At 34.2% G+C, this 14562-nt stretch overlaps 1 protein-coding gene across 1 annotated transcript in view; it reads right to left on the bottom strand.

The window, feature by feature from the left end:
* Positions 1 to 12590, bottom strand: part of LOC126976805 (protein naked cuticle homolog) — a 21585-nt gene extending 8995 nt beyond the window's left edge. The window contains exon 1 of the mRNA XM_050825413.1: positions 12201 to 12590. Within this exon, the coding sequence (XP_050681370.1) occupies positions 12201 to 12315 (115 nt within the window). The 5' untranslated portion in view covers positions 12316 to 12590. The remainder of the gene's footprint in view (positions 1 to 12200) is intronic.
* Between the last annotated feature and the right edge of the window lie 1972 nt (positions 12591 to 14562).

A 14562-nucleotide genomic window follows, 5' to 3' on the forward strand; every position in this document is an offset into this window, starting at 1 on the left:
ACGATGTGAAGATGATTTCAAACAGATTGCTGGACCAACATGGAAAAGAACAACTTACGACAGGAAAATGTGGAAAGATCTGGAGGAGGCCTTTGTCGGCGGACAAGAGAGAATGATTAACATGAGATATAGGTAATATATTCGGTGAAATATAATTAGAATCATTTAGTAAATTAAGTTGTAGCATAAGTTAAAATTTACCTTTTTAGTTTGCTTGCAATAAAGGCTTCATTTATAATTCATAGTTAAAAGAATTGTTCTACTTCACTGTTTCAATTCACAAAACAGTAGAATAAAGTGTTCCACGCAGCACATTGATAACAAAACAAAATAAGAATGAGACAACTGCATATAACTGTTTGCCTACAAGTTACTGACCTGAGCCGGTCAGAACAACATTTCTGCATCATTATAGGGCTCGGTTATCGATACCCGAAAAAAATTGGGACTCGCACTCGAAAGGTTTTGTACTATCGTCGTACAAGATACAACACTATGTTTCCCATGTAAGGGAAGGGCAATCGAGCATAGCAGATAACCCGATAGTGCTTGATCACCGCGGCCCATACCCTTAAGGCGACACTAAATGCCAGCGACCTTGAGCGATATGAGTTCACTGCTGCCGGCCCGCCATCTATGTAACAAAGCCAATATTTTCAAAATTCTTGCGTGGAAAACAGTTTATATGCTTACAATCCTCTTTATTCACTACTAATCTGAATAAATGAACCAACACAAAAAAGTACAAGCTATAAGAATAACTTTTCTGAGAGAAGTACCAAAAAAATGCGTCACGCCATGCCAAAATACTTGTTTAACTTCAAAGAAAAGTGGTAGTTCAAAAAGGCTCGGCAGTGTTAACTATAACCAACAGCAAGCATAAGCAACCTACAAATAAGACTTAAGGATATGTGTAACAGGATTAAGTAGTGTTCATAGCTCGAAATGCTATATTTTCAGCACAAAACTTGTCTAAAAACATCATGAATGCGTGTTTTCTGCTTACTCTTCGCCTTAAGTAATAACACAGGAATTACAAGAGTGTTGTCACTTGTATAAACGTACATATTAATTGCTAGATTGAAAACAATGTGTATTCACGGCGGGCGAGGAAGATACACAATTCCACCATACATTATGTCTCAAAGGGTTCATACAGTGTTTTCGATGAAACTTTCCAGACGCTTTGTTTTTTTCCGACATCTACAAATATCGTTAATGTTTAAACATATACTTAAACCTTCCTCGAGAACCAATCTATCTTATGATGAAAACAGCCGCGGATGAATTTGTTTTATAATATGTAGTAATAATAAATACATTCATGATCAATTCTCTTATGTTTATCGATTCTTGTTAAAAAAAGATCCAGAAACACTATAGTATCCCTCATGTGTGTGTAGATCTAATTCAAGGCCAATCATACGAGTGAGCTATTGATATTTTTTTTAGATTATAGATATATTTTAGATATTAGATTTTTAAAATAGTTTTTGATTTATATTAATGAGAAATTTGGTTAATCATTTGGACGTTTCACATTCTTTACACACAACGTGGCATATTATTTAAGACTTCCCAGGAGAGCGTGATACGTAACTAATAAAACGATTTGATTTGATTTGATTATTTCATAGGGCTTGAAGGCGACAAGCCAACCTCAACCGGAACGGGTATGTATATCATTATCACCGGCTAATGCCTATTCAGTTGTTTGTTTGGTTCACGGACACTTAGCTTATAACACAGCACACATCGCTGCCCTCTGGATTGAATTTCAAACGTAAACAGTATGAAGTATTATTCAGTTGGCAATAGTTCTGAGATGAACGAAATTATAAGAAAAAAAAAACATACGCACAAACTAACTAATCCCAAACTATGCACATCCTATGAGTGCCAGACAACGATGTACTTAATACAATAAACATACTTCAACAAACGTATATATATATAATATAACATCATTACTTGAAATTTGAAAACAATCACTAATAATATTCATGATATATCTATATTGATGATCTAGATTGGACCTACTGGGAACAAGGAACCTTTAGCTAAGAGGTCAGGGTAACCACAAGGCTATGCAGTCGTCTTTCAATTATGGGGGAAAATTAGATTTAGTTCAGCCAATTCTTGAAATATCGAACCTATTTCAAAGAATGGAATAGTACAAGCACCTATTTGTAAATTGTCACCATTGAAAACTTAGGACACGTTTAAAGGATTTTTATTTCCTTAATCATAAGAAAGAATCGCATTATATCTACTATTTCTAATTCATCAGCAAAATATGTTGACTATCTCGTATCAACAGCACGTAACACTGATCTACGGTTTAATAACGTGACATCAAACAGTACTCAGGAGGTACTTAGTATCTTTTGATTTAGCTGCTGGTAAATCGTAACAAACTCACACCTAGGAATTTCATCAAATTAGTTCAGTTTCTTCTGTGATAGCTGTTGACTTGACAATTAGGTATAAATAATCACAGAAAACCTAACGTCATCTCGCTCGGAACTTCTTTAGTAATTAGTCTAGACAGTATTCCCATAAAATTATACCTATAGTCTCTACAGTGGAAAGCCGACGCGACGTGGAGCCTTTAAAAATGCAATAATAGTCAAAATTCTATCTATCTAATATGTACTTTTAAAATTAATAGAAAAAATACTGTTTAATTTAGCTATATCGCGAAGAATATGTATAATATTATATACTTATTCGTGAAGAAAAGAATATTATGAGTAGGCTAACGGGAGTATAGCGAAGCGGAATTATATATTTTAATATTATAATGTTGAATCAACATGCTTGCAACCCAAAAGCCATTGAATAAGAACGCATAAAAATATTTACGACTATAGCGACCAATAAATACTACCCTTCCAAAAGTCGCCCGGCCCTGACAGTTATGGGGGAGAGAATATGATTTTGAATAAAAGTAATGCGTTTGACGTTAATACAATTGTTAACGACCGCTTTCTACGACCGTAGAGGTCGTAATATATGTTGTATATACATCCTCTTTGTTTATAAACGCGAAGTAAAATGATTCCAAATTTAAATCTTTCTATTTTATCTTACCTTTGTCACTACCGAATTATAATATAACAGGGTGACGTATTTTTCTTAACTTGGAGTAACTTTACATTGAGTTTATTAATTAATGACAGCTAATGCAAGAATTATTTAAAATCAAATCAAATCAAAAAAAATTTTTTTTCTTATAGAATCTACTGCTATTTCGTAAAGGGTCGAGCCAATGAGAAGAAGTAGCAAGAAACTCATTGCCACTCTTTTAAATCATGATTTACATTTACATCGTTTTACAAATCATTTCAATTATAATATAATATGTAAAGTGACGCAACAAACACACTCAAACGTCAAATAGTAAATGCCTTACAAATAATGATTATTTATATTTTTTATAAAATATTTTCTGTTTTTCCCATACCTAGATGGATTAAATAAGAGATCACGAAAACGTTTCATCGTTTTCAGAAATATGAAAAACAGGAAATCGATTAAAGTATCAATCTGGCATTGTCAATAATTTAGGACTTCGATTGAATATATCATTGTAGAAATCAGCTGTTAGCCTATTTTTGGGTTTGGGTTTATTATTATTTATAGCTTAAATTATAAGAATATAAAATGAGAATAACATTATAAAAAGAAGACTCGTATAGCCCAGCGGTTAGTGACACTGGCTACTGAGCTAGAGATCCTGGGTTCGAATCGCAGAAGCTGCAAACATTTATATGATGAATGTGGATACGAATGATTATGATCGCCATTGCCGAGACAACACGTCCTGAGTATGCCTCGTGTAGAGGCGAAACACGTATCGAATTGTTTTAAAGACAAATATTGGCGGAATTAACACTAAAGAAAATTTAAATCATTTGTATAATTATGGATTTCCGCCAAGTAACGCCTAATTCAATAAATTTTCATGAATGTGGATGTTTGTTTCAGAGTCATGGGTGTTTATATTATGTACTAGCTATTTTCCGCGACTACTTTGGACAGCATTTTTAAATTGTTACAAAACTTTGCAAATAAAACTCACACGATCTGCTCTTTCCGCTACCGGCGCGGCCCTTATCCCTTGCATTGTGGACAGTCTCTTTAACAGTATTTCTCTGCGAACTTTAATCTACTATTTCTAGAGGTGTGTCATTGAAGGTTTTTATATTAATTTAATTTAACTGGTTTTTGTCAATGGTCAACAGGTTGATAAAACTGTTAAATCGTCAACGGGTTTTGTAAAATCGGCTAATGCATTTATTAATAATTTCGTTTTTTTTATTACGTTTTCATTTCAATATAATATAAAGTCAACGTTTTCGTTCGCAAATTCGTCAACTGTTAATTAAGCTGTTTTAGTGAGGCATTTAATTTCTTAATTTATTGCGAGTTACGATTAATTTATTACGTTTATTCGTTAACGAATATAAAACTGTTAATAAAAACAGTTTAATAATATTTATAAATTACTTTTTATCCACTGCCTAACTACAAAGTTTCATAGTTTTATCTTCGAAAATGTCGAATTCCCGTACAAACTTTCATCTCTTATTTTTCAACCCGTTCATGACTTTCTTTTACAAAAAATGGTAACTTATGTCCATTCCCAAGGTCTAGTCTATTTTTGTACCAAATATAATCAAAATATAGTCTGGACTTCCATTCATACGAATGTTCATCCTTTAATTAATATTTATAATATAATATTGACACACTTTTACACAAATTATCTGACAACGATATATTTAATACAATATACTTACTTAAACATACATAAAAACATATTAACATCCATGACTCGGAAACAAACATCTATATTCATCATATAAATGAATGCCTACCGGGATTCGAACCCGGGACCTCTAGCTTAGTAGTCAGGGTCACTAACCATTCGGCTATATGGGTCGTTCCTACCATGGTCGAAATTTTAAAAAACGCTATCCTAACAATTCATTTACTTCTTATCAAATATCTAAATACAAAGTTTTATGGAGTCATCTTCAATAATTAAGAACTTCCATACACTTTCATCCCCCATCTCAACCCCTCCATTTATTTTTTCGCATTTCTATCTCTGTAGTAAATTTCATCGAAATCGATTTCGATGAGAGCGTAACAAACAAACTTACATTCATTACATATGTATGTTTAAGTAACTACATCGTACTAAATATCACTTTCTTTGTACCTATAGTAGGTACAGGCTATGCCTAGTTTGGGGCAAGATAATTTGGGTAAATGTGTCAATATCATATAATAATATAAATAAAATAAGGATATCAATGCATAATTCATAATCAAAAATAATTTTAACTGACCAATTGATGTTACGAAACTTAAACAATGAATGGAATGCAAATAATTGTGTGTTTCCTTTGAGTGCATCAAATACGAAGCGAAGCATTCATTTCTGTAGATAGTGCTATAAATTGTTAGAAAATCGTCGGCAAAATATAAAGAGTCTTTACAAATGAAGCGGGTTTATTGGAAGAGTGCGAGCGACGGCTCACAGGGCGGGCTTAGTAGTTTCCAGGAAGGCTCGGATCGCCGCCGACAGATTCGTCAGTCCAATACCTTAATACCCGAGTTTGGCATCGCCGGTCGAACATCTGCCGATGATTTTATATTTCTTTAGGGACTACGCGCACTTATTCAGCTCCATTCGCGTTTCGCTGAACGATTTTGGTCACACTTATACATCTCTGCTTCTATCAGCCGCGTACGGCGTCGTAAGAATGAGAATAATAACTTTAAATCACGTCTGCACTCTTTAATCTTTGCATGCATAATGATCAATGCAGGAACAATACAGGTCGCAACTTGTCGACAAGGAGTCGCGGACCATCCCTGTAAAGAGCTGTTCCGCCGCATTCGACGGCGAACAGCGCTGTACGCGGCGGAACAGCGCCGAACGCTCTCTATAGCATTCGCATAATAAAAACACATTTATCCTCATTTTATGCTGGTTTGCCGCGAAAGCAGAATGGACGCGTACACGTCTCCATACAAAATTGTTGTTTTCTATGGACAAAAGCTGAATAAGTGCGCGTAGTCCCTTATACCCGAGTTTGGCATCGCCGGTCGAACATCTGCCGATAATTTTATATTTCTTAAAACACGACCGTGTTCGCCGTTACGTTGAGACATTGTCAGCTAGGATTATTTAAGACTAAATCGAGCGATCGTATAATCTTCAAGTGCATTAAGGCAACGAACTCATTAGTAACAGATAATCGAGGGCTTAAATGCATTTAGCCTTTTATGCTCAGTGCGTTGTCTTAATTACAATAAGTAATCAATCTAGTATTAATAATACCATGCGTCATTTGAGGGATTTGATAAAATCCTAAGAATTTGTTTATTATCTATATATATAAAAATGAATTGCTGTTCGTTAGTCTCGCTAAAACTCGAGAACGGCTGGACCGATTTGGCCAATTTAGGTCTTGAATTATTTGTGGAAGTCCAGGGGAGGTTTAAAAGGTGAATAAATAGGAATATGCTGCTAAATTAAATAAAAACAACAAATTTGTTTTTCCTTTGATGTGTCTATACATAATTTCTATGAGAGAATTTATTGACGCACGGTTTGACAGTTCTGCTGTGAAACAATTTCATTACGACAGCAGGGTGCAGATTTTACGAAGTAATTTTTGATGTTATTATTATTGACAAATTCATATAAAAACATTATTTTATTTATTTAGAACAACGTCTGTCGGGTGAACTAGTTTTCAATAAGTATTAGTTACAATTTCCGTAAGAAATATAAGTTAAGTCAACAAACAGTTTTCGAAACACACAAGCATAACGAATTTCATCTACTAGGCTCCGTAAAGTTGCTAAATCTTTTAAAGTGGATTGTGTTATATTTTATAATAAACTCCCAAATGAAATTAAAATATAACCTATTAAAAATTTAAATGTATCGTAAAAATAAATTAACATCTAAGGCATATTATAATGTGAAAGATTATTTGAATGATAAAGATAGTTGGAATTAATGTTCTAAATTTTGTTAATGAATATTGTTTTACCCATTTAAATGCTATTGTAACTTTTGTACTTCATCCTGACTTGCACTAAATAACTTATTAAGTTTTACAGTTAATAAAGTTTTTTTTGACTTTGACTTTCACTAACGAACCGTCTAATTCAGGTGAAAGTTTCGAGTGTTGCTGTGTTGCAATATTTATAATGTGAATAATAAATTACAGCTTATTATCCTATATTATTAATAAGTCTGTTTCAAATTACGTTTTACGGCCGTTTTAAATAACCCATCTATCCTTCATTTAACTAGAGGTAAGACAAATCTATCGTTTTACGCTTAATTACATTTCAATAACCTATCGCCATATAGCATTGGACTATAGTCCAATATATGGTATACCATAGGTTCTCAACGTGGACGATAACGCCCCCTTGTGGGCGTTTGAGACTTTCGGGGGGGCAGTAGAAGACCCAGAGAAGATTAGGGGGCATTGAGATGACGCAGATGGGGCGTAGGTAGATTAAAAAATATAGTCTAAAAAGGCAAAAAAATACACGAAAATATTCTAGAAAAAAACATATTCTCAAAGTGAGCGGTGAGCAAAATAAGGTTAAGAAACTATGGACTATACCTTTACTGGATATAACTAGGACAGATAAGATCTTGTCATTAAACAGTGACAGCAATGTATCCGTAACTAGAGATACGTTATTGTAAACGTCCGTTTAATTGATAAAATCTTAACTTTAATCGATATAAATTTTTGCTAATATTTCATAGCAGACAATTGAACCGTCCTCAACGATGGGAAATTATATTTATGTAAATAATAATCTTATTTTCAATTACATACATAAATGAATATACGTATGCTCAATAATCGAATATTTAAAAGAGAAATGTTAATACTCCGTCAGCTAAGTTTCCACACACGGGAAGTATTCGTACTTCAAAGTAATGAATGAATGAATGGCTTGATCAACATTAACTTCACCCTCGTGTAGCCAGGCCGGCCGTCACTCGTTAACTCACTGGCATATGATTACACGGCTATTCCGTTAGTGTCCTTTTACAAGTCACACGACCTAATGCATTCGTACGCATTTTATATTATTATTCGCATTTCGCTCGTAACATAATATTATTATTTCATTTAATTATACTTTTTGTAAACGATTTGAATGAAACTAACACTCAGGCTATATATATCTATACTTTACTAGAGTTTACTTAAGTAAAACTTAGCTGAGTAGACAATATGATAAAACGCAAACTTACATTTAAATTGGGCTCAGAATAATTTCAGCTGTCAAATGGATATAGGTATATAAATAAACGAATATAAATAAACGAATTTAAATAAAACGAGTGTAATTGTAGCCGTGTTTTAACATTAAACTGTTGCGAAAAATTACATTTTTATTCCCCCTGAAAACGAGATATGGAAAAATCTTGAAACGTCGTGTTAACTAAAATAAAATCTATTATAATTACACACCTTTTAATCCTTAATCCGTAACACTCGCGTTAATCAAAGGAAATACTATAATATATAAACGAAAACAAAGATTATCGACTTACAATCAGCTGTTTTTACGTATGTAAGTATGCTCTATAGATCGCAGCCTAAAGTCCGTATTCTAGAAAATATCTCAATACTTAATTAGATGTTTTGTGACTGACTTCATAAGTCAAAGTCTAGTAAACTTTATTCAATGAGGTTTTAAGTCAGCGCTTTTAAATCTTCGCTATATATATTTATTTTAAATTACTGAATCTACCGTATGCTCGGAAAAAGTAGAGCTCGTGAGAAGAACATACATAGAAACTCAACTCCCAACGGCCACTCTTTACCATGAATAAAGTATGTTACAATGGCTGTAATACAAAACGGTATACAAAACAAACTGTAAGGTGTTGCAACCAATAAGTATAATACCTTTAGTTTATACTAGCTGACCCGGCAGACTTCATACTGCCTCAATTGATAAATAAAAGACCTAAACTTTTGTATAAAATAAACTTAAAACAAACAAAAGGAATCCTTTTTTTTTTTGGTGTTATAACCCGTGTTTTAAGGAAGTTTATTTTTTACCACCTTAGACATTTAGAAAGATATAAAAATTCTAATTAGTTCATTTTAAACTATTATTTTTATTTGATTTCTGAACGACAGGGAACACTTCCGAGGAAAATCAAAATTGTTGTTTTTATTTAAATCCGAGAATTTTCATGTTTATTCAAACCTTTTAAACCTTCCCTGGACTTCCACAAATAATTCAAGACCAAAATTAGCCAAATCGGTTCAATCGTTCTCGAGTTTTAGCGAGACTAACGAACAGCAATTCATTTTTATATATATAGATTATCTGTGGTATAATTTGAATCGTATTCAAAGTTAAAAGCGTTTTAAATATAAAGTAATAAAGAATATTAAAACAGTATAAATTCGAATTATCGTATATTGGATGCATCAACCTTTAGAGCTTGAATTGAAGTTTACACAAAAAAAAAACAAATACCTAAACTTGATTACGGATTACTTAGTGACTAGGATTACCAACTGTGCTTTAAAATAGAGTTGTAGTATTGTAATATATTTTATGTAGAGTACTTTATAAATTTCGATACTTTTTACTCTTTTTGCATAAGTCATAAACTGACTTTTTTAGCATTAACATAACAAAAAAAGAAGTTATTCTGTTTACATATGAATATTATACTAGTTGGTACCCAAAGCCCATATTATAATCAATCAGATAAGTTGGGAAAAATATTCTAAAAAATAAAATTAAATAAAACAATGTCTATTTTTTTTATTACTCTGTATCCACTTTCAAATCAGACTTTCTACTGTAGGTACTTGGAAAAGTTGACAACCGAAATTGAAACGATTTCTGGTATACAGAGCTAAATTTTATAAACAGACATAAATTCTATACTTATTACCAATATAATATACCTAGTAAATTATGTAGATGTCGACTTCACGTTTTCTGGTTTAAATTGAAATAGGTAGGTACATGAAGAACAAAATAGGTATGAACTGATAATAATGTATGTTTTTTTATATGATAATAAGGGACGAGACGTTTAGCTGATGATAATTGATACGTCCTGCCCATGAGTGCCGCTCAGGACTCTCGAAAAACCCAAAATTCTGAGCGGCACTTCAATTGCGCTCGTCACCTTGAGACATAAGATGTTAAGTCTCATTTGCCCAGTAATTTCACTAACCATGGCGCCCTTCAGAGCGAAACACAGTATTTATATGCATTTTTCAACTAATACGCGTATATAATAACGAAATTAGAACGTATTTATACAGAATATTTCGCAAACTAAACGTACACGCCTGTCTCCCAGGGCCCAGAGGGGTGAACAGAGATTTGGGAGCAGAGACTTCCATTTCTCTCGGCTCTGACATACTGGCCTTCTTCATCAATCCTATCAAACAAGGCCTTTGATTGATAGGATTGACCTTTCAAACCACATTATTCAATCAGCCTGCTTTTATCAATCTCTACATGACCAAATTATGTCTTCAACCAAATTCATACTAAAGGAAATAGGTACATAGGTATCCTACGAACTTACCGGAACTCTGTCATAATAAATGCAATGTAAAGTTACTCCAAGTTTAAAATTACTTCTCCGTCATGTAATTCTGTAGTGACAAAGGTAAGATAAAGACAAAAAGTTATAAATTTGGAGTAACTTTACTTCAGGTTTATTAAAACCACAGTAAATCTACTTCGCTGTTTTATAAAAGACGGAAAAATAACCTCATGCTATGGATACTTTGAAATTATGCAACAAAGCCGAATCTCCGAAAAATCCTTTGTGAATGCCGCTTACTATAAATTGTATCGGCTGGCTGGCTGGTGGGTCGTTGCAGCTATATATTTACGTAGTGGGTACGCTATTCACTCTAAAAGAGAACTTTAAAGCCCGGGGCGGGGAATTCTTTGATGTCAAATAAAAGGTATCATTGTCTCCGCTTCGGCGAGTGCTTTCAAGTTTTCTCTTTGAAGTTAATCAAATGAGCGCGGCCCGGGTTGAATTTAAAACTAAATTACAAACTTCGCTCAGAGCGTTTGACGTACGTATATTTATATGAGAACGATGAAACGAAAAATGTATCGTCTTATAATTGAAATAACTAAATGGAACAAGATCAAAGCGGCCCATTATAGAGATAAATCTTTTGATGTAATATTAGATGAGCATTATTTTGAAGAGCGGAAGCTGACGTATTTATTTTTGTGTGTACTCGCTGTCTAGTATGTTGCGATTGTAACTGAAGCCATGTATCAACGTATATTTAAACATTTATGTTATTCTTCGATTGAACTCCTATTTATTCGATAAGAGAATTTGACGAAACAAACTTCAAAGAAAGCATTTGGATGGTCTGACATGGCCTAAAATGTTGATTTCAACTACCGAAACGGACAAAAGTTACTCTGAATAGAGATTTTATCGTAACCCAATCCCACACAAACATTACTTCATAATAGTAAGAAATCTTTACAACTGAGATGTTAAGCTTAGATATAAGGATACCGCTATACCGTTGTCTTTTAAAGCTTAAGATTCTAGAAAGGAGCCCTTTGCGGCTTAATTGTGTATTTTATTTACTTCTACCTATCTACCTTTAAATAAACGTAAATATTTAGAATTAAAAAATGACTTTTAAATAAAAACTTAACTAGGTACATTAAGAATACAAAGTAAGTCATTCAAGTAAACATTATTCCTAATTCTACCTTTTAAAATTAATGGGTGTAATTGAATAGTTGATAACCTATGTATTATTTGTTCTTTACAAGTAATAATTGCGATTTTGGAAAAACATGGTACTATAAAAAAATATACTTAAAGCATTTTAGTGAACTTCCATAATTTGTGCATGTGAGAGTGTGGACAAATCTAAACTACAACTAAATCTATTTGTCAGATAACTTAATAAGTTCAACTGTGATGTAAATGCAATGATTTGTTAAATTTTGAGCATGGGAGCTGGCATGTTAAGTTCGAATTGTGTTGCATTTAAACCAGAAACTTTTCGCATTTTTACAGAAACATTTCGCAAGGATCACACTTCTTCTCTTGGTTAGGAATGTATAAACAATAATAGTTGTTTTCATTATAAATGACTTACTGCTAAATTTTTTATATCCATTTCTAAACTTGTTGCGCCACCACTTGACGAAGTGGTGTGCCATGGGGGCGTCCGCCGCCGGTGCCGAAGCTCTCAACGTTTCGTAGCACGTCATACGCTGCGCTCACGCATACATCACGTATACATCAAAAGCGCCGCCAGTTCTCTTCTAACGCTATATAATTAGTTTCACAGTCACTGCAAACATACATAACAACACAACAAATCTGATTTCCTTGTCAACACGTAAACAGACCTCGTGACCCAGTTGTACGAGAATATCGGACACGTACGATGAAACCGACCGCCTCTCACGCGCGCCGAAAACTGACTGACTGATGGATGGAATAGGAGGGAAGGGGCAAATACGTCGAATACGCGACGCGGGCGGCGCGGAGTGAGGACCGCTTGCCGACCGCCGTCGCCGGGCCACGCCGGGCGCCGCTCTGTGAAGTGTGAACGATACAGCTCTGTACGTAGTCACCACAGATTTCTGATCTCCGTTCATTGTTGCTCTGTATATCCGGAATCCATATTCCATGCTGTACAAACATAACCATAACGTCCTAATTGTTCACAAATCACAATATTGCCTTGTCTTCTGGGTTTGTCTTTTAGCGCCCGCTGCTACGTGATCATGACTAATTAATGAACATCCATTGATACACGCCAATTTAAAAGTTAAATATTTTAACAGCGACTCGCTTCGTAAATAACTTAACGAAGCCGACGTATCATCCTAATACATAGTATTATATATTTATTTATGAACTACCAACAGAATTACATGTGATACATTATCATTAAACAAGTCTTAGGTTCTAGGGACATATTTAATTATATTTATAGGCAGTAATTGCATGTACATAAATTATATAATAAGTAAAGGCTAAATAGAGTTATAAATGTGAAATGTATACATTAAAATGTATATATAACAAATAAAAATACTTACAAGAATAAAAAAATATCCACAATCTTAATAGTTATGCATGTTACGTGTCTTAATAATATGTAAGCAGAATCGAGTGTTTTGATTAATTTATCGTATTAAGATCGCCTCAGATTTATGATTTTGAGTCATAAATAATATCATTCATAAATTCTTCATAAATTGTATTATATTTATTAATTCTTCAGTAATAACATTACAAATACTATAGACGCGGTGAATAACAAATTGTTTAGGTGTCAGCTTCAGGAGCTACGTGAGCACCTATATGAGAGGTTAATCAATAAATCGAAGGACGGACATACGAGTGAACAGACCATGAGTCTACAAAACGGATTGGCTTCGGAAATTGACACCTCACGTTAGTACCTAAATATATTCAGGCTATATGTATGGGCATATATTTACATATTACTTAGAGATGTATCGGATCATGTCACTATCCGAAGCTACACCAATATAAAATTGTTGAAGTACATAAATATAATATAACATAGACATAATTCTTGCGAAAATTTAGCCTCAATTAAATGCCATTTTAACGCTATAAATATATTCCAACCCCCTTATACGTAATAGTCTGCTAACTTAAAGCATTGTTAATTCTCACTGTGTCTTCTTCTATTGACCTAAGTCAGAATGAGAAAAAACATTCCTAAGCGGCTGTTTAAAGTTAGCGGACCATTATGAATAAGGGTGCCAAATCTTCAACATGTATTTAATTAACCAAAATACGTAATTGAATTGAAATAACTTAGCTCAGGTATTAAGATTTCGCACCTCACTGATATTTCAGACAGATTGAAGTCTGTCCGTTTGTCAGCGGAGTGTATCCCATATGCCGCTACAGCAAACAGAGTGTGTATTACTCTTTTTTTTTTCTTTTTTTTGCGCCCAAACAAGGGAAAGGGCTACCCTCCGGGATAACGACGGGAGGGAGTTGGTGAATGCTCATGTATACCAACGCAGCCTAAGTCTGCGTTGGTTATGTGGGACTCACGTGAAAACCTAGGTGCCTACCCACTAAACACCACCTGCAGTTGGCTTTGGGCAGGTGCCCTCTAAGCCTACATCGAAGGCGACCTTCTCTTGGGGAGAGAGAGGCGCAAGCGGCACTCCCTTTGGAGTTTCCGCTGGGATATTGCACAGAAGGTGCTATCTAATTGGGACTAGTGACATCAGAAGGATGATCACAAACTAGAGGTGAATATAAATGCGTCTGATTATCGCCGGATGCCAAGAGGCGTTCCAGGTCAGACGAGAGTTTGTTAGGGGGATCGGAGAGGGCGCGTCTGGGCCTCCTGACTTGATAACGTGAAGGAGGGGGGGGTGGTATAATCCGCTGCCTCCTTAATCAGGGGATTTGGGTGATTGTCTGAGGACTTAAAGAAAGTTTCAGACAAGCACTTA

Source organism: Leptidea sinapis, chromosome 42 (assembly GCF_905404315.1).
Source record: "Leptidea sinapis chromosome 42, ilLepSina1.1, whole genome shotgun sequence".
Lineage (NCBI taxonomy): Eukaryota > Metazoa > Arthropoda > Insecta > Lepidoptera > Pieridae > Leptidea > Leptidea sinapis.